The sequence below is a fragment of the Myotis lucifugus genome, unplaced genomic scaffold (assembly GCF_000147115.1).
Source record: "Myotis lucifugus unplaced genomic scaffold, Myoluc2.0 scaffold_145, whole genome shotgun sequence".
Taxonomy (NCBI): domain Eukaryota; kingdom Metazoa; phylum Chordata; class Mammalia; order Chiroptera; family Vespertilionidae; genus Myotis; species Myotis lucifugus.
Window position 1 is genome coordinate 2,486,034 of NW_005871193.1, and position 21,991 is coordinate 2,508,024.

Consider the following 21,991-nt stretch of genomic DNA (forward strand, 5'->3'; position numbering starts at 1 on the left):
CATTACATTTGTAAGAAGTTGCTGCTGAGACTTCCCTTATTGCTATATCTTGGTTTATCAGTGCTTAACGATTTGACAGGGGCCTCAAAAAATATGTTAACAAACCAGTTATAACACTTAATATTTGCATTCTAACCCGAGAAATCCCTGGTTACACTGAGCATATTGGTTTTTTATTTGGTGAACTACTCCAACTTAATTAAAGTGAAAATATTTTTAAAGTCCAATGAGTTGTTATATAAAAAATGAAGGAAGAGTGGGTAGACTTAAGGTCCCAATTAATATTTTTAAATAGAATTAGAGAGATAGGAGTGATAACTTAGAGTGAATGCTAACTTCAGACATTGCCATAGGTCTTTGGACTTCATTGAATCATGCAACTAGACTAATATGTTCATGATTTTGGATTCTTTTTAGGCTCACTCACTCCTCTTGTTGGTGGTAAGTTCTCTTAATTACTTAAAAAAATGTTCTAATGATCTTTTTAAAATAAACTTTTAAAACTTTGAACAGTTTTAGGTCATTATTTTATTTTTAACTTTATACTTTGAAATAATTTCAAACTTAAAGAAAAGTTACAACAATATTGTAATAAAAGATCCGATATATAATTGAACTATATTTACCAATTGTTTAATTTTGCTACATTTGCTTTAATCCATTTACATCTCTCTACCTACGTATATCCAACACATTATTATTATCGTTGCAAAACAATTTGAGATTCAGACCCTTTACACCTAAATACTTTAGAGGGTAGTATCTCTGTTTTCATGAATTTGATTAAATGATATTTTATAAAAATTTATATAAAATGTGAGGTCCTGTATCCTGCCTGAGTATTAGTAATTTTTTTCTTTAACTCATAAGAAATTCACCTCTTTTGGCGTTTATGGAATTTTTAATGTGCCCTTCACATTACAAACTGTCACTTTTGGGTAGAGTTGTATAAATAATTAGAACAGCCAGCTATTCTCAGTGTTTAAGTTGAAAGTTTAGTTTACATTAACTCTCAGTCTTTAGCATGATTTGGCATTATCAGAATAGACTGGCTTATTTTACAGTAGAAAAACTATTTCGCAACTGACAGTCAGATGTTATACACAATTGTGGGGTCCTGGTCTTCTGAGCACCTAATTTTACCCCAGTGACTGGAATATTACTACTAAAACTGAAAGGAACAGAAAAGCTCCACAGAGCTTGACTGGAACCATGTCGTTAAATGCTTGGTGCTTTAGATTAAATGTGGACTAGATTGAATCAGAAAAACCTTAAGCCCATGTATCATTATTTAGGAATTCAACATTTACATGGCTGAGAAAGGATAAGTATAAAAGTAACATACCATACTCCCCTCCACTAGGACTAGGCCCCACGATCACTTCTAAATGATATAGGTCACATTTTTCTGGCATTTGATACTTGCTGTTTTATTTTCTAGGCCTTTCTGTAGGTTTGCTATTTCTTCTCTTCTTGACTGCTGTCACCTTATACCTGATACCCAAACACAGAAAACGGTAAGTTCAATACATGCTTGACCAAAATTCACTAAGGTTTTAGCTTCTTGCCTGAAACTAAACATGGAAGCACAAGTTACTTGAAAGGAGTATAGCAATGTGAGAACTGGAATGTGGCATTTTATGCAACATACGGGAAGCCCTATCTGGCAGATCTTAAATGATATCGGGCGAGTATTTAAATCATATGTAATCAGATGACTCATCACAAAAATTCTAGAAAGCAGAAAGACAAAAATCCTAGTGGAAACAAATGCAGGTATTTTGGTATATCCCATCTGATCTTTTTCTTACATTCTTTTTTCCTTTAAAATTGAGATTTTGACATTATAATCTCCTACCTTATTTTTTTTTCATTTTGTGTATGTACATATTTTTGTGTCTTGAAATGCTTTCTTTTTAATTATATAATAGATTATTGTTCTGTTTCATGTATGTCTGTACTGTGGTAATTTTAGGTTGCTTCCACATTTATCTTAATAATAAAGATATGATGAACACCTTTAATAAACCTTTTCACATACATGTACTTATTTCCAGAGCATAGATTTCTAGAATTTCTAGGGATAAATGTATGATGTTTTAAGACGCATAATAAATATTGCCAAATGACTTTCCAGAAAGTTTGTCCTAACTTGATCAAATATCAAATTATTAATATATTTGCATATTTTGTGTTTCTGGGCTCCTTTTTCTGCTTCATTTATCTATTTTATCAAAATCACTTTGTATTTAATAAGTATGGCTTTCTACTCTTATAATATTTGGTAGGGTAGGAATTCCTTCGCTATCACTTTTTTTTTTTAGGTTTTTTTTCCTCTATTCTCTTCTGTTTGTTCTTTCAGGTGATTTTAGATCATTTGTCATTTTCTAAAAACAGACATGTTGTGATTTCATTTAAGTCTATAGATTAATTTGTGAGAAATTGGCATCTTTTCTGTAAAGTCCTACAATAAAGAAGCCAGTTTCATGTTTTTTAACCCAATGTTCCCTAAACTGATTCGACTACACAACTCTTTTTTTTTCTCTTTCTCTCTCTCTCACATAATGCATTTAACAACTCGTGGAACTAATGTTCCACTTAACAGACACTTGGGGAATCTAAGAAGGTGGTCAGGAGCTAGATCATCAAAAGCCTTCAGGCCATAACGTGGAGTTAGGGTTTATCCTATAGGACCTGAAGCAAGAGAAAAATGTGTTCAGATTCACATTTTTAAGAGAAGGGGCGGGGTTGGGCCATCAGCGGAAGCAGCAGTGGCAGGGGATCCAGAGGATGGAGCAGAGGCAGGATGCATCTTCACTGTTGAGAGCCTAGGATTTCCAGGACTGAGTGTCTTGTGGAAAGGAGGGAGAAGGGGCCTCAGAGAACGAGCCAAGTGGAGGTCATTTGATGGTCCCAGTGTTTCACCAAAAGAGGGAAAGGACAGGTTGTGGGGAAAGATGGTGAGTTCCGTGCTGACCTTGCCACTTAGGACTCAAGAGAGGAGCCTGCATTCAGATAGGTGACGTTTACATCACAATGGAAGCCTTGGCACCAAAAAAAAAACTTAAAAGGTAAAAATAGGATGAAAACCAATCCCAGAACAGTAATGCTTAAGAGGCAGGAGGGGAAGGAACAGTCAGAAGTAGGAGGAAAGTTAGGAAACAGTTGTTTCACACAATTCAAGGGAGAAAAAGGTCTCAAAAGAAAAAACAAACAAAAACACAACAGAGGGATGTCATTTGCATGCCTTTCCTCGCAGGAAGTTAGAAGATAATTTTAGCCAAGAATAATAACACATTTAAATAAGTAGAGAATGTGGGCTCTATCTCTTTCCTTCATGCTCCTTCCTAAATTTCCTATCAAGACATAGCATGTGTAGGAGAATATGCAACCTTTGGGAATGCTACAACCTGAAATAATTATGTTCATGATGATTATGAAGTTTATTAACATGATTACAACACATACTATTATTTAAGTGCCTCCATTGATAGAAACCAAATGTTTATATTAAACCAAATTCCTAAGCATCACCTTCTTGTTTTATTTCCATTTTCTAACCAAATTCAATTTATTTTTTTATAGTTGATTCAGACATTTCACCTGCCTTAAGTACTTTTTGCAAATGAGATGAGTAATCACTTTACAATGGATGTCTTGTAACAAAATTAAATATTTATAAAAGCCATCTAAACATTTGAAGGAGACACTATTCTTTTCTAGGCATCTCAGATATTTTCATAAAATCTAAATATTAAATTGACCCAAAATTACCATTTTATAACATTCTTAATGTATCTTCCTATAATCTGACCTCTAAAATAAGGTAGTTAGGGGAATGCTGTAAGTAACCCTAGAAGTAATCTTTGTTTCCCAGCAATTTTGTAATACATTATTTCAGAGTTCTACATGGTAGAATAATGACATTTTCTTGTCCTTTCCTAATTTCAGCAAAGTGGTTTTAGAAGCACAGCAAAGTATATGTGCTTTCAAAGAGGAAAAATAAAAATACCCACTTAAAATCATTTAAAGCTTTCAGTGGTATATGACTATGTATCAAACATCAAATATAAAATTTTCCTTTTAAGTTAGATTTGAAGATTATGTCCCCAAAAGGTAAATCTATGATGATGTCCAAAAAAAAAAAAAAAGCTTTGATTTTTTTTTCCCAAATGGGGATTCATAGTTATTAGTCATTGAAGTCCTGGATCTAAAGTAAATCTGTGTAATGTCAACTTTTGACCGGGGCATTTAGCAACCTAGCAAGTCGTTTATTTTTATGGCTCTTTCCAAAATTGGGGATTATAGCGATTATTTCATTGGTTACTTAGGGCAATAAAATAGTATCATCCATGAAAAGTACTTATCATGTGTTGGGAATTAGGGAAAGAAAACAACTGTTACATCTTTGTAGTAATCATGGCCAATGAGTAAAGATTTTACTTTTTCCTCCTTCTTCCATTTAGCAATTATTATACAAATAAAAGCCCTACAGAAGGAGATCTTCGCTTAGAAACACTAGAAGTATATTCTATTGATCCATACAACCCAGCAAGCTAACCAGAAAATAAACAGGTATTTAATTAAAATAAATTGTTTTATTAATTTCCATGTCAAAATGTTATTCAAATTCTACTCATCAATAAGCACAGTGTGAAGTATTTACTGTTCTTTTGCAGTTTTTAAATCTTGCATAGAAATGAATATAATTAGATCATGTTGCCAATTAATATTCCTGTTATGTTTTATTCATTTATCCATTCAACAAATACTTAAATAGCAAAGTGAGTAAGAATAATATAAATAAGAAGATGGTAAGTAAAATATTATGAACACAAATAAAGCAGGAAAAGGGGATAGAGAGGGCAGGGTAGTTAGAAGGGAAGACCTCACTAGGAAAATGTCATTTGAGTGAAGATTGGAGTGAAGTAAGGAGCCAGCCATTGGGGGAAGAACATTGCAGGAAGAAAGAACAGTAAGTGCAAAGATCATAAGGTGTGGTGTGCATGCAGTGGCCAGTGTGGCTCACTGTGGGCTGGCCAAGGGAGAAAGTGGCAGAGATGAAATCAGAGAGGGAAGGGGAGATGGGGGAGACGATCCATCATGTGGAGTGTGCTAGGTCATTGAATGAACTTGGTGTTTATTCTAAGCTGGGAACCATTGGAATGGTTAAGAGGAAAAGCTAATGGTCACCTTAATTGCTATGTTAAGAATGGAGTGTAAGATGCCAAGGGTGGAAAATAGGGAATCACTGAGGACTCTATCACAATTATCCAGGCTTACGCTGTGAGTGGCTATCACCAAGCTGGTGGGAAGAGGTCGGGTTCTGCATACATTTTTCTTACAGTGATCGGAGGATTTGCTGACAGTTTTAAATTAGATTTGGGTCATTAATTGGCAAAGGTAGCATTCAAGCTCAAATCTGACTTCAAACGGCTTTATCCTACATAATCTACAAAATAAAGATACCACCGCTGATCTCTTGGAACTTTTATAGTAAAATAAAAAATAAGACACACATAAGAATATATACCACTAGAGGCCTGGTGCACAAAATTTGTGCACTGTTCGTGGGGTCCCTCAGGCCAGCCTGTGCCCTCTTACAGTCCAGGAACCCTCAGGGGATGTCCCACAGGGAGCTGGCCTAAGCTGGCAGTCGGATAGCCTTAGTGCTGCCGCGGAGGCGGGAGAGGCTCCTGTCACTGCCACTGCACTCACCAGCCCTGAGCCCGGCTTCTGACTGAGCAGCACTCCCCCTGTGGGAGCGCACTGACCACCAGGGGGCAGCTCCTGCATTAAGCGCCTGCCCCCTGGTGGTCAGTGCGCATCATAGTGACCGGTTGTTCCACCGTTCGGTCTATTTGCATATTAGCCTTTTATTATATAGGATAAGCAAGATACAGAAAAACTGCTGTGGCAGTGGAGCAAGAAGAGTTTATTTGCTGTTGGTGAGTCAGAAGAATGTGGTTGAGGAGAACAGGGGAGGCCAGAGTGATCTCTAAATCCAAACCTGTGGGGGCCCAAAGTAAAGCTATTACATCAGTATTTATTCAATGAATGTGTGAATGAATGAGGATGAGACTATGGCTTGATGCTTTATTGGTTCTAGCACTTATAATTGGTCTATACAGAAAATGTTAATATTCCCATTATTTAAACTTTGACTCAAACCAATGCTATTCATGCTGCCTCCTAACCAGGAACTCTTATTTCAGTGTGCCTTCGTGCTTGAAATGCAGCTGAACACAGGTTGGAAAGAAACCATTTGAATATCAGCAAGCCTTTCTGTATGGGCGCCACATCACCGAAATGATGTCTTAAGCTGTACCTTCCTATTTGCACTTATTCTCGAGCAGCACAAAGAACATTTGCCTGATGAGAAAGATGGGAGCCCAGTGTCACTGCCACCTGCTCTTCAAGGACATTCTGAAGCCTCGCCTGTGATGTGCCTGGAGCCAGGCTTTGGCTATAAGAGGCTCTGAGGAGTCACCTTTCCTAGGAAGGCACTAAAGTGAACTGTTTTCATACGCGGACTCTTCTTTTTTTATAATCAGCATTCTCGGTTACCATATTCTTTTGGTTATAGTGTGGTTTTAATTAAGCAAAGTATGAAGCATTTCCTGTGGTTATGAGTCGCATAACTTTGTTGGGAAGTTTACTATAATAGTAGTTTTCTTCTCGGATATGATTAAATATTTCACTTCTTCACTTGGCTTGAATTCTTCTCACAATATATTGCCTTTGGTTATTGGGGTGTTTTTTTTTTTTTTGGCATTGATTTATTTGCCTTTCCTCAATCACTCAGTAATTCTCATTTGCACAATTTTTTTTTAAGAGAGTCAAGTTTTAATTGTAACATTTTGGGGAACAATTTACACTTTGGGTGTTTCATAGGCAGTTTTATCAGAATCTCTAGCTGCTTATAAAATGTCATTTAATAGTATGTACATTTGTTATTAAAATAAATTTTATCTTTAAAAAATGTGCCTTCTAGGATATTTTTCTGGATTCAATGAATCCCTGAATACAGACATACTCAGGGTTTTAGAGTTTGTAATTTAACATGCATTCTAGGTACCACCACCTTGTTTTTTTGGCCAAAGTCTTAAATCACAAATTTAATTCCCTCGTCCTCAAGAATTTCTCTTACATTTGTCCAACGATCAGCTTCCCCCCATGCATCACCACACTCTTCTCTCTGGCCATTCTCTAAAGCCAGCTGTTGATTGTCTCTGTTCCAGCATTTAACCTATTGAGAAAATAAAATCCTGCTCACTGGCTACCAAAAATTATTCTCTCCATCTCCTCTCTGACTATATACGCTGTTTGGCATCTTTTTATAAATTGTGGTAAAAAGTATATGACAAAATTTTTCATCAGAATCCTTTTTTTTAAGTGTACAGTTCAGAAGTGTTAAGTATGTTTACATCGTTGTGCAATAGATCTCTAGAACTTTTCTGTGTTATAAAAATTAAATGCTATTTCCTTTAGACAAAAACTTTACATTCCCCCGTTCCTCCAGTCCCTGGCAACCACCATTTACTTTTTGTTCCTGTGAGTTTAACTAATTTAGGTACTTCATATAGGTGGAACCATACAGTATTTTCCTTTTGTGACACATGTGTTTCACTTAGCATGTTGTCCTCAGGGTTCATCCCTATTGCAACATGTGCCAGAATGTACTTTCTTTTTCAGGCTATGTATATCATTGCATGTATATATATTTTGTTTATCCATTTATTTGTCAATGAACATTTGGCTTGTTGTCACTTCGTGGCTGTTGGAAATAACACTACTTAGAACACAGGTGTGCAGCAAATATCTCCTGAAGACATTGCTTTCAGATCCGTTGGATATATACCCAGAAGTGAGATGTTGTTCAACATATATTATTCATTCACAGTGCCATTTTCATTTCTCCACATTATCTGTTCATGCACTTCAGCCCATCTGCTCCCTTTTATCATCATCCCTATTATCCATCTTTCACTTAGCAGATGAAAACATCACAGTGTATCTCTCTCAATTCCCTCTCCTTCCACCTCTAAGCTTATCTATATCCATTCATCAATTCCAATGACCACATTCACAGACTACACTGTTCTCCCCCCCCCCCGCCCACCCCACCACATACACACACACTCCCTGTTTCTTCCAGGACATGGCTCCATCAGTTATACCCTCTCTCATCACTGGCTCCTTTCCACCTGCCAACCTGGTGCAGCTAGTACCCATTCATCTCCAAGTCACAGAAATCTTATCTCCCACTGGGTTAGACCAAAATTTATTACATCACATGACAGAAAAGATCACAGGTTCTCCTGCTTCAGTCAAAACAGGAAAAGATTCAAATCACATCCTCAGGAATCTATTCCTCCCTCCCCCCCCACCTCCCCCCCCCCCCCCGTTCTGCTTTTCCACGCTGACCTCCTTCTGTGGTTGACACTCCCTAAAAACTGGAAAAGTATTTGCTGACAAGGCCAAACACACACCTTGTCAACTTAGCATTCCAGCACAAAGAGCTTCTAATAACTCCTACAAAAGTCCCTTCATTAGCTCTAATTTGTCAAAAAATGGCACATATCTTCAACTGAACCACTTACTAGGGCCAGGGCAGTGAACTAGCAGATGGCAAGGCCTGAGCTCACTGCCCACAGTTGGATCTGGCGTACAATTGATGTACCCTTCTCTTTACCACTGCTGTATCTAAGAAAATAGTTAACCATAGCTTCCTCAATCATTTCACTCATACACTCAACAAATGATTATGTACATCCTTCGGTGTGCTAAGCAATGTTTTAGGTCATGGGATATAGCAGTGGTAAAATGACAGTGCCCGTGTAGCCTTTATTTTACTGAGGAGAGAGACAATAAGCAGATCTATTAAAAAAAAAAGACATAAGTACAATATTTTAAATTATCTAAATCAGTGAAAGAGGAGAGAAAGTTCAGTGGATAGGCCATTGTTAATAGTGGCCAATGAAGCCGAAACCGGTTTGGCTCAGTGGATAGAACGTCGGCCTGCGAACTGAAAGGTCCCGGGTTCGATTCCGGTCAAGGGCATGTACCTGGGTTGCGGACACATCCCCAGTGGGAGATGTGCAGGAGGCAGCTGATCGATGTTTCTCTCTCATCGATGTTTCTGGCTCTCTATCTCTCTCCCTTCCTCTCTGTAAAAAATCAATAAAATATATTTTAAAAAAAATAGTGGCCAATGAAGGCTTCATTAAAGAGTCACACTTAAGCAAAAGATGAGGGAGGTAACCATGCAGACAGATATCTGGTCAAAAAGTATTCCCAGCAAAAGGACCATTAGAAGGAAAACAAAAGACTATGCCTGCTGTTTTGGAGAAATGACATATTTGTTTGCATACGGTAAACTCTATTAGAAAGGGGGAAACAGTGATACTGAAGAGAGAGGAACATTCCTGGAGTGATGTTTTTGAAAAAGTGAGAGCAGATGATCTATACCGCTATGGAGGTAAGCCTTAGATAACGGTGTGAACAGTATAACCATACTAATAGGAGATAAGGAAGCTAAATAGGCCAGATACAGGTCTTGGGGTGAAGTGATGAGAGAAGTTTGTGGAAATTCTCTTCGATTGCTTCTATTTTTCTCTGAAGAAAAGCAGCAAAGGTATAAACAGAGATTGAGAATGATGTAGGTGATGTCTGCATTCAATGTTAATATAAAAATATGAAATAGCCACTTAGGAGAATGATGGAGTAAATGCACTAGGCAAGTACATTAGGAATACTAGCAGCATCACAGTGGTCCAATTGAAAGGAGCCATCTTTAAAGTCAGATTAGGCATCCTGGATACAGGTTTTTCTCTAGCCACATTCAGTGTCTTGGGTACAGGAGCAAAATTATGGAGAATTGACTCTAACCAGGATTATTGTTTGTCTAAAGCATGCAATAAAGTGAGAGACGAACAAGGAAGCTGAGGATGTGTGCAAGATAGTGATTCCAACGATGGACCATGTAATTTAACCTGGTAAGGCGGAAAATGAGGACACTAAGGGGGTTTGAGACTGAAAGATGGTGGTGAGATCAATGGGTTGTGGGTACTGAGAAATACAAAGATGGTTGGGTCCAGGCAAACTAGAAGGATAGATTTTGGTAGTTGGACAGTGAAATAGTTGAAATTCTGGAGGTATTATAGCTCAATGAGAATAAAATCGAAGGTACTTCCATGGGCATAAGTGGCAGAGTAAAGTGAAAGATAAAATCATTTGGCAGAGAAGATGAAGGCCCTGAAAGGGCAGGTATTTGAAAATAGCATCGCTGGGAATATCAAATCACCGAGGGCTATTAATGCAGGGAGAATGGAGAAGGTTGCTGTGAGCTAGAAGTTAAACTTTCAAGCAATGAGGACAGAAAGCAGTTGTTAGGAGATTAATGCCCAGGAAGTGGTAATGAGTGGTGTATTCTGATAGCATGTGACGTAAGACTGAGGAATTGAGTCATCAGCCTACTAGGATGTGGCTGCTTCTTCCATTTCTCTGTTGAGAATAGCTTAAAAGGATGATAAGAGGGCCTTGAAAGAATGGTACTAGACCTATTAAAAAGGAAGTACAATAAGTGATATGATCAATGTATATATTTCTTGCAATAGAGTCTTAAAAGAGAAAGTAATGGAAAATAAAAAACATACCTCGCATTTGGGACACTGTCCTTTCTCAACGAGTGAGGGCAGGAGCTGAGACTTGAGTAGGCAGGAACAAATAAAGACAGTATTCTGGAATCTTTATGTGAGCTAAGGCTATGTGTGCTGAGTTAGATAGGTTTGTTGGACTGTGGGTCTCTGTGAAAATGCACTGAGTATAGTTTTCCACCTTGAGTATCTTTGCTCCACTTTGAGTCATAGCTCTGCATGGAGGAGAAAAGAGCTCACACATTTACTGAAATATCTGCTACAATATCTTTTCAAGCCTCTTCCCGCTCTACAGCATTTAATATTTGGAATTTCTCCACTCTCCATTCAACTCATTCCAACTCTGACTCTTGTTCCTAATAATTTTGAAATTTGGGTTCTTGTCTCAGAGGCTAAAGACCTCCAAGGTTCAGGGCTAGAGCTGACTCTACATAACTGGTTTGCTTTGTAATCTCATGTACTTTATTTTATGCATCTTATATAATAAAAGGCTAATATGCAAATCAGCTGAACAGTGGAACGACCAGTCATTATGATGCACACTGACCACCAGGGGGCAGATGCTCAATGCAGGAGCTGCCCCTTGGTGGTCAGTGCACTCCCACAGGGGGGGGCACCACTCAGCCAGATGCCGGCTCACTGCTGGCGAGCACAGCAGCAGTGGTGGCAGTCTCTCCGGCCTCTGCGACAGCGCTAAGGACCCCTTGGGGGATGTCCACCTGCCAGCTTAGGCCCGCTCCCCACTAAGCCAGCAGGCAGACATCCCCTGAGGGGTCCCGGACTGCAAGTGGGCACAGGCTGGGCTGAGGCTTCCCCCACCCCACCCCCAGTGCACAAATGTCATGCACCGGGCCTCTAGTTTAAAAATAATTCTGAGAAAGGATCCATAGGTTTTACCAAACAGGCAAAGAGATCTATGATATACACAAAAATGTTAAATGTTTTCTTTTTAAAAGCTCTTTTTGCCCTAACCAGTTTGGCTCAGTGGATAGAGCGTCGGCCTGCGGACTGAAGGGTCTCAGGTTCGATTTCAGTCAAGGGCATGTACCTTGGTTGCGGGCACATTCCCAGTGAGGAGTCTGTAGGAGGCAGCTGATCGATGTTTCTCTCTCATTGATGTTTCTAATTCTCGATCCCTCTCCCTTCCTCTCTGTAAAAAAATCAATAAAATAAAAGCTCTTTTCTTGGGCCTTTCTGAAAACCCAGCTTCATAATTAACACACTACCTATATTCCCAAGCTTTTCCTAGAACATTCCCAAATCCCTGGGACCTCAATATACTCCCATCTGTCCCATACCCAAGGCTTTCTCAGTTAAAAAAAAACAAAAACAAAAAACTTTTACACTTTTCCTTGATCCATCAACCCTCTCTCCCCTCCATATTAGTTTCCTGTCACTGCTGTAACATGTACCTTGTAAGTTAAAATGACACAGATCTCTTATTTTACAGTTCTGTTCAGAAGTCCAAAAAGAGTCTGACAGGGCTAAAACCACGGTGTTGCCACGACTGGTGTCTTCTGCAGGCAGAGAATTCCTGACTTGCCTTTATCAGCTTCTAGAGTTGGCTGTCATTCCTGGATTTTGGCAGCATCCAATCTCTGCTTCAGTCATCACCCTCTCCCACGCTGATCTACTGCCTCCCTCTAACAAGGACCCGGTGACTACATTACCCAGTCAAATAACCCAGGGGAATCTCCCATCTCAAGTTCCTCAATGTGATCACATCTAGAACCTCTCGTTACATGAGGTAACATATTCACAGGAATTAGGAATTAGGACAGGGACATCTTTGGGGAGTTATTATTCAGCCGACCACACACACCCATTTCATCCTTGAACTCTTAGACCCATGCTCCAAATATGTCCCACCCCCTATTTTTCAATTCCAATAAATAGTAAAAACCATTCATTTAGAACCCTGGGGTGAAGTGTTGATTTTATTTTTCTCACCACTAACTTTAAGAAGGGAAGTAACCAAAATCCAATGCAAAAAATTTTGTTCATTCCACCTCCGATATCATCTAATTGTCCACTTTATCTAGTCAAGGCTGCCACCAAAACTACCCTCGGTGATGGCAACGCCTCCTTGCTGGTCTCTCCACCCACTATTGCAGCAGTTCTCAACCTGTCGGTGGCAACCCCTTTGGGAGTCGAATGACCCTTTCACAGGGGTCGCCTAAGACCATCCGAAAACACATATAAAATTACATATTGTTTTTGTGATTAATCACTAGGCTTTAATTATGTTCAATTTGTAACAATGAAAATACATCCTGCATATCAGATATTTACATTACGATTCATACCAGTAGCAAAATTACAGTTATGAAGTAGCAACAAAAATAATTTTATGGTTGGGGGTCACCACAACATGAGGAACTGTATTAAAGGGTCGCGGCATTAGGAAGGTTGAGAACCACTGCACTATTACCCTTTCCAATCCAGTCTCCCTATGACAGATGGAATTATATTTTAAAAATTTAAACCTGATTTAGTCACTCTGTTTAAAAAAAAATCGTTCAGTGGCTCGGTATATCTCAGTTCAACATAGAGAAATGGGTTCTTCATCGTCCCTGTACCCTGTACATGTTGCTGTAACTGTCAACACAGACAGCAGGCATTTAGGGAGCCGACCTACCCACGCACATTTTTGCAAAGGACAAAAGTCAGGCAGGAGCATAAGGGAGTGGAGCTGGAGAAGCCACCGCTTGGACCTGCCCACCCAGGCAGGCAGAGCACACAGAGGCGCTGAAGTTCTGCGAGAAAGTGATCCTGGTGTGCGGGACCTGCAGGTGGACTTTGGAGGCCAAATTCGCTAGAAACAATGCAAATTGGGAGCAGGCATGGCCTCCCCCGCCCATTAAGGGGAAGCTGTGGTCAAAAGCTTTTTGTTCCGCAACTGCGCTCCCCAGATCCTGGGCGCACCACCTCGACTGTGGTCTCCGTCCTCTGAGCTGCGCTTTCTAGTGACTTGGATTTTCTTCCCGCGAACGTCGGGTTCCTAGAGGTGCAGGGGAAGATGGGAGCCCGATCTCCGAGGAGCCCCGAGCCTCCGTGGCCGCCAGCGCCCTCTCTCTCCTGCTCGGGAGGAGCCCTCCTGGCGGTGCTGATGCTGCTCGCGCTGCCGGCTGCCTGGGGTGAGATGCGGGCGGGCGGGCGGCCGGGCGGGCGTGGGGAGCGGCTCCAGCCGGGACGCAGCCTCAGGATCCCCGCATCCTGGGGGTTCGTTTCCAGTGGGCTCAGCTGCGAGAGGGCGAGGTCACGGGGCTCTGCGACCCCCTCTGTGTCCTCAGACCCTCCTGGCCTCTGGGTAGAATCGGGTTCCCCTCTGCAGGGTCTTAAGCGTCCCCAGCGCAGGGAGAGCGCAGATGCGCAGGTGGCACAGCATGAAGTCCTTGCCTTCCCTGCTGATCAGGACTGGCTGTGTGAGGACGGGGCGCTGATCCGAGTGCCAGAAAGAGGTCTGGGCATTCCACCAGCCTGGGTTCTAATCCTGGAAACTTCTTAGCTGTGGGGAAAGTGACGACCCCTGCCTGCGTCACTTTCCTCTTCTGTGAGATGGCAACGCTCCTAGCCTTACCTCACCAAGCTGCTATCTAAATGGCATAAAGCATGCCAAGGGTTGAACCCAGCGCCTGTCATTTCATTTCTGTTCCCCAGCCATTAGCTCTGCGCTTTCTTCATGGGGGTGTTTGGACCAGCAGCGCTGGGAGGTGCGGTTTTCCCCAGAAATCTGCCCTGTATCCGGCCAGTATTCAGCCCACGCCCTCCCCAGACCAGCACCTCCATCATCAATGCGCACTCACTGAGCAGCTATTTGAGGGCATACCCCTCACAGGGCACTTGGGTTAGGAGAACTAGTGACAGTCCAGACCCCTCAGCGCAGCTGGCCTCCGGGAGAAGGCACCCTGGAAAAGTGGACCCGTTTTAGCCATGAGTTTAGAACTAAATAGAACCATTCTAACCATTATGGAAATTTTGAGGTCATGCCTTCCCTTCCTTCCTTCCTTCTGACTTTAGGTAAACAACTTCAATGAGAGCCCTTCTCTTCTTATTTTTGGCTTTCCCAAAAGACCTTTGAGTTGCTGGGGCTCCCTGGCCACATCTCAGTTGGAGTGACAGTCTGGTTCTGTTTGCCCAGCCTCTTCTGGACAACTGAGCTGGGCTCTTGGCTGTTACTTGTTACTTTACATTCGTTCTTGGATGGCGCCCTCCCTCATGGGAAAAGAAAAACCAGGTTTTCAGAAAAGTTGGTGTTAATGTTTCATCTCCTTAGACATCAGAACGTAATCTGTTAGGGGAGGAAATGTAATAGAACCTAAAGTTTTATTTTCAGAAGAGAAGCGTCGCCAGTGAGGTAAGCCAGCTGTTGTCAGTGCTTGGAAATTGCTGTGGACCTTGTGAGTATCTGGCTCCCTTCTTACTGGAATATTGTGATAGTTCCCCCTGTTAACAATCTCAGACACTAGTAACTGCCCCCACGTTATTTTACTAAGGTCACCACACTAGCCTCCGAATGTAAAACAGCCAAAACCCATGGTCGGCAAACTGCGGCTCGCGAGCCACATGCGGCTCTTTGGCCCCTTGAGTGCGGCTCTTCCACAAAATACCAAGCAGACGTGCACGTACAGTGCGATTGAAACTTTGTGGCCCATGCGCAGAAGTCGGTTTTCGGCCTGGGCGAGTCTATTTTGAAGAAGTACTGTTGATATTTGGCTCTGTTGACTAATGAGTTTGCCAACCACTGGTAAACTAAGCTAACTAGTGATTTACTTGCCAAAGTAGTTTAGATAAAGAAAGTGTTGATGGAATGCTGACAATGTCACAGCACTTTGGAGTTGAAAAGAAGTCTGAGAGAACCATGCCTCCCAGGCGGATGCATACAGACCTAGAGTGGTGAGGTTTTATGAAATCTCTATCATTGGGAGACCAGGGTTCTGGTTTGTCCAGTGTCTGCTACATACCAAATGGCAGTCTTGGATCCAGCAAGTCAATTAACATCCCTAACTTCCAGTGTCCATGAGTAGAAAGTGAGCATATTTGACATCCTGTTATCTGAGAGGGCTATTGCAAAAATTGCATGAGGTAGTGTATGTGATAGTGTTTTGGAACCTGAAAATCCCTGTGCACATCTGAGGGACCCTGACTAGGAAGTCACACCAGACAACCTCAAAGCCACAGGAGGTCTGAAATGGAGACATCTCAGCTTCAATGAGTGGAAGGAGCACAGCTTAAGCAGCACTTAGGGAGGGAATCCAAAAAACAGTTGTACAGGATGATTCACATGGCTATTGGGTTTATATACCTAGGAGCACACTAAGGAAGCATGACAGTGTTCAATAAAGCAGTCTCTGTTGCCCTCTCCTGGGCCTCAGGTCAGCTCTCACTCTTGGCCCCTGCTGTGTAGAGATGCAAGGTAGAAAGGAGGGGCATTCCTGTTCGCTTTCTGTGTTTTGTGACATATTTCAGTTTACATGTATATGCTCAGATGAGAAGGTGTGTATGGTGTCCATTGCCTAGTTTTACCTACTGTAACCTTCACCATTGGACAAGTAACTTCAGAATTGTCTTGCATAGAAACACTGAGTGAAATAATTCTAATAAGGTGAACTCAAGGAAGTAAGAAAATAGCATACCTGACAACCACTCCCCCACACACAGACACACAAACTCATATACAAGCTCTGTCAATCTCATCACAGCTGACCAAAGATTGATAAAAGCAAAAATGTAGAAAGTATCAAGAAACTAGCAATAGATAGCTTTATCCATCATTACCAAGAGAGAAACTCACTCTAACTGTATTTTTTCTGTTTAAATGTTAGTTAATGATCATATTATATTATGATTAGTAAAGCATTTATAATGTTTATTTCATCTCTATCCTATTTCTAGAAGATTTTAGCAAACATGATTAATTGTTAATTGGGCCTCACTGGCATACCCAAAACACTATACCCACTACCACAGACACACCTTAAAAAAATACATCTGATACAGTTACATCAGTTGACTATATGCTGAGACATACAAGTGTCAATCAATTTCAAAACTTCATAATAAATCTACAGCTTAAAATTTCCTCAAATGTTTATAAATTATGCAAAACATTGCTACATAAGCCATGGGTCAATGAAGAAATCACAATGGCCATTCACAAATACTTTGAACTGAAAATATGCATTTGTACACTGGAAACCTATATAATTTCATTAACCAATGACACCCCAATAAGTTTAATAAAGTTAAGAAACTCAAAAACCTGAAAATATGGTACATCAAAACTGAGAATACAGCTAATTCTATGCTCAGAATAAAATAATAATACGAATGCTTATTTCACAAATTATGTAAAGCTGAAAATAAAAAAATCTAAGTTACCATCTTAAGAAATTTATTTTTAAACTCAGCAAATAGGCTCAATAAAATTTTTTAAAAGGTAAAATAAAAATAAGTACAAATCAATAAATCCAAAAGTTGATTACTTACAGCCTAATAAAATTGAACAATCTACCCTCCATTATTTAAATTAAGTAATAAGGTGTGTGGAAAGAAATAGAAGATTAATCAAAACAGAACAGAACCTATTTCTAATGTAAAATACTTTTCCAATAGCTATTTCTTCTTTATTACATATTAGAGGCCCAGTGCATGAAATTCATGCATTTGGTGGGGTCCCTCAGCCTAGCCTGAGCCCTCTCACAGTCTGGGAGCCCTTGAGGGATGTCTGACTGATGGCTTAGGACCGATCCCCAGCGCCGGCAGTCACACATCCCTCTCACAGTCTGGGCCTAAGGCGGTAGTCGGATATCCTTAGCATTGTTGCGGAGGCGGGAGAGGCTCCTGCGACCACCGCTGCACTCACCAGCCATGAACCCAGCTCAGGGCTTCTGGCTGAGCAGGACTACCCCTGTGGGAGCACATTGACCACTACTGGGCAGCTCCTGTGTTGAGCATCTACCCCCTGGTGGTCAGTGAGCATCATAGCTACCAGTTGTTCTGCTTTCAGTCGATTTGCATATTAGCTTTTATTACATAGGATTGTTTAAGTCTACATGGTATTTTTATTAGTTTAACTTAAACCTTTACATCTTAAGAAGTAAATGAGTCTAATATTTAATTCAAAATGTGCATTATAAAATATAGGCCCTCACAAAGTTTAGTTGTTGAGTTTGGTCTGCAAAACATGTGCTGAATTTTCCTGTGCTGATGTATTGACTTGGCAACATCTTTTAATAGTTGTGACCACCACTGAAGGCCAGAGAAGAGGCTGTTGTGCTGCTAGGTCTGGGTGGTCAACTGGGAATGAAGATAGATGGTGAAATGCATGTGTGCTGCTTATTACGCAAGAGGATGGGGTAAAGGAAGCCAGAGCCCAGGGACTTTCTGATGGATAAAATGTGAAGCTACGAATTAGTTTTTCCCTCAGTGAAAGAACAGATAGATTAGATACATAGATATAGATAAAATAGATAAAGATTAGATATAAATATATATAGATATAGATATACCTTAATTGCCTTCAAAATAGCAGGCACTTTTAAAATGGATAGATGCTGTTTTAAAAAGCTCTTTTCTAAAGTTGCTGCTAAGGGAACAATCCTTTTACCAGCATTAAAGTGTTCATTTTCTTTTTCGATCACATCTATGAAACATATTGGAGAAAAAGAGGAGGTGGAATAGAAGTTCCCTCATTGACCCTGATGCCCCTGTGATCTTGGCCTTCAGGTCAATGCCAAGCCCCACCAAGGTTTGCGTCTGCCATGCCCACAAGATGGACTGATGAGGTTGAGTTTCCCATTGGGACATCTTTGAAGTATAAATGCCGCCCTGGTTACCAGGGGAGAGGTTTCTCTATCACCTGTCTAAAAGACTCGGTCTGGTCAAGTCCTGGAAGCTGTACACGTAAGTAACTCTGGACTGAGAACTCCTCTGTCTCAGTGAAACATCCATAAGAACTGGTGCAATTGTTCAGATTTGGGAATGAAAACATCTATGACTTGTAAGTCTGCCTAATTAGGACCTGAGGACCAAGAGAGGTCATATCTTCCTACTGCTTTGAGTTCCTGGCACCTTCATTAAAATTTCATTTCATAAGAAACTGTCATTATAGGGCACGATTGAGGGAAATCTCCATTCACTAGGCATCTGCCATTTTCACAACTGAAACTGATGAATGACTCAGGAAAGGAAAAAGAAGTGCAAGTAGAACAAAAGCCCAGACTCAGACCTTTACTCTGGTTGAATCACAGAGTAAACACTTTGTTAACAAATAAAGTTTACATTTTCCTGGGAGGCATGAGGTGAGGATTAGATAGAACTGGAGGGGAGGTCTTTTTGAAAGTGGTGCTTAGTAGGTGGCTGATTTTGAGAAGGTGTTGTGAAATTCCCCAATGTGGCAAAACCTGTAGAACTACAAATGTTCTTCAGTAAGCTGCAGCCAGGTTGGGTCTTTACTAAGAGAAGTTCAAGGATTTCTACACCCAGTCCCAAAATTCTGCTTCTTTCCCATAGGTAAATCATGTGGAACTCCTTCCGAACCCACAAATGGCAAAATGGAAATAACTGGAGACGCCAAGTTTGGATCAACTATTAATTATTCTTGTAATGAAGGGTGAGTTTGCAGTAGCATTTGGGGGGTGGTGAGGGGAGGTGACGGTTCAAAAATTGTAACAGCAATTTCTAAACCATAGTATTAGAGAGGAGAGTCAAACTACCTACCCGTTAAAACAAACCAATAGGATTTCTAAGTGGAGGTGGTAGCTTCAATACAGGCATTTAAATACCCTTGAAATGATTAAGCATATATTTCAAAAATAGGAAAAAAATCTAGAAAATGGGGCGGGGGGTGCCTGTTGTACACCAAATTAATGCACATAAAACCAGGTGAAGCATTCATTGGATGGGGAGGACCAGCTCTCTAAAGAAGCAAATGGAACAAACACTAGTTGACCCACAAATATATTCTCTCCTCAAAGCACCAAGAGCTGGGGATGGTGGATTCAGGGGGAAGTGGGAATGATTTGTTTGGGAGGATGGAGCAGGTGTGAGGAATGGGCAGATCTGAATTGTGATAGCTCCTCTCCAGAAGTGCTCACAGTGCAAGCATCATGCTGGGGACATCTTCTTGGCCTATCCTTGGGGGAGGCACCCATTTAGGAAAGAAGTAGGGGGACTGCTTCACCTTATACTTCACTTTTGCTTTGCTTTTTTGCTCACTTATAATACATACAAAATAATATATGTGAACACTTAACATAGCGGTAACAATAAAATGAGCTCCAGTGTATAAACTACTCACCTTAAGAAATATTACTAATACCTTTGGGGCCTCCTGTGTGTCCTTCCCAATTCTCGTTCCTCCACCTCCAGAATGTCTCCAGAAGCAAGCGCCATTCTGAATTTTATGTTTTTCATTCCCTGGAGTTTCTTTTTTTTAATTAAAAAAATATTTTTATTGATTTCAGAGAGGAAGGAGGAGGGAGAGAGAGAGAGAGAAACATCAATGATGAGAGATAATCATTGATTGGCTGCCTCCTGCACGCCCCTCCCCGCCCCAGTGGGGCCCAAGCCCACAACCCAGGCATGTGCCCCTGACTGGAACCGAACCCAGGACCCTTCAGTCCCCAGGCTGACATTCTATCTACTGAGCCAAACCAGCCAGGGCTGGAGTTTCTTTTTTATCTCCTCCCATGCATCATCCTAATCAGTATACGTATTTTTAAAATATGTATTTTTTTTTATTTCAGAGAGGAAGGGAGAGGGGGAGAGAGAGAGAAACATCAATGATGAGGGAGAACCATTGATCAGCTGACTCCTGCATGCCCCCCACTGGGGATCTAGCCAGCAAAATTTCTGAATGGGCCAGATATTGAGTTGAAATTTAAAAAAAGGAGTATGGGTGACTCTAAGATTTTTGGTTTGATCTGAAAGAAGGAAATACCAGCAATGGAATAGAAGTATTTTTTTTCCTAACATTCAACACTAAATGGTATATATACTTTTTAAATTTAAAAAACCCCACATTTTTATTGATTTCAGAGAGGAAGGGAGAAGGAGAGAGAGAGAAACATCAATGATGAGAGAATCATTGACCGGCTGCCTCCTGCATGGCCCCTACTGGGGATTGAGCCCACAACCTGGGCATGTGCCCTTGACCAGAATTGAACCCGGGATCCTTCAGTCCATAGGCCGGTGCTTTATCCACTGAACCAAACCAGCTAGGGCTTAAATTTTTAAAAAATAATTCTTTATTGTTGAAAGTATTACATATGTCCCCTTCCCCCCCACCCCCCCACCATCCCCCTGACCCACCCCAGCCCCCTCCCCCCGCCCCAGGGGCACATGTATTTTAAAAATTTTTTAATATTATTTCCAACTGAAATTATTATTAGTCACGTTTATAAAATGAAGAGACATACGTTTATAAAATGAAGAGACATACATACATAAAAATGCTTTAACTAGAATTCTTCCTAGGATAGACATTGTGGCTTCAGAAGGTGAAACTCCTAAAACTCCTAAGAGGCTGTCCTGTGCAAGGCAAAGGGAAGAAGTTGCTTGTTACTGCAGAGAAGCAGGAATAGAAAGACAAGTGAGGAAGAGAATAAAGTGCCAAATGGTACCCACTCCCCAGGGTAACAGCTCCCTAGAACTGCCCCCAAATAAAATGCTTTGAGCAAGTGGATCTAGGGAGAGACATATAAAAGGGCAGGTCCACTCCACGCCTACTCTACCAACAGCTGTGTCCGTAGCAGATTATTCTGGGTGGTTTCTCAGAGAAACCTCCCATGCCCATGTCTCCCGGTCCTCTTGAGAGACAGTCTAGACTCTAGATAAATGTCTCCTTCTCCTGTTGGCACCAACACATATGAAGTGGGAAGCTCATCCTCACCAGAAAGCCAGAGAACAGGCCAGAGAGTTTATTCTCCATCGCGAGGGTTGGACATCCCCCATTCCCCGTCTAGTGACATCAGGCAGCCCAGCAAAGCACCTTCACTCCCACCGGCAGCAGGGATACATCCAGAACTTAGCGGAGCCAGAAGAATGAAGCAGACCAGAATGGCATTACAAGGCTCAGAAGACTGAGCTTTCATTGGAACTAAAACAAAAGGAATATAGAATCTACCCAACAACTAAATGACATCCACTGCTGTCACACTTTACATTGATCTCTGATTGGCTTATTTTGCTGTTTGAATAAAGCTTGTGCTGCTATATCTATCTATCTATCTATCTATCTATCTATCTACCTACCTATCTATACATTTAGCAGCATACACACACACACACACACACACACACACACATATATATATATATATATATATATA

At 40.9% G+C, this 21,991-nt stretch overlaps 1 protein-coding gene across 1 annotated transcript in view; it reads left to right on the plus strand.

Annotated features, from left to right (window-relative positions):
* The window catches only part of CR1 (complement C3b/C4b receptor 1 (Knops blood group)), a 92,745-nt gene that overhangs the window by 16,556 nt on the left and 54,198 nt on the right, over positions 1-21,991 (plus strand). Inside the window, exons 19-24 of the mRNA XM_023758999.1 lie at positions 418-441; positions 1,442-1,517; positions 4,467-4,551; positions 5,888-5,948; positions 18,387-18,563; positions 19,173-19,272. Coding sequence (XP_023614767.1) covers positions 418-441; positions 1,442-1,517; positions 4,467-4,551; positions 5,888-5,948; positions 18,387-18,563; positions 19,173-19,272 — 523 coding nt within the window. The remainder of the gene's footprint in view (positions 1-417; positions 442-1,441; positions 1,518-4,466; positions 4,552-5,887; positions 5,949-18,386; positions 18,564-19,172; positions 19,273-21,991) is intronic.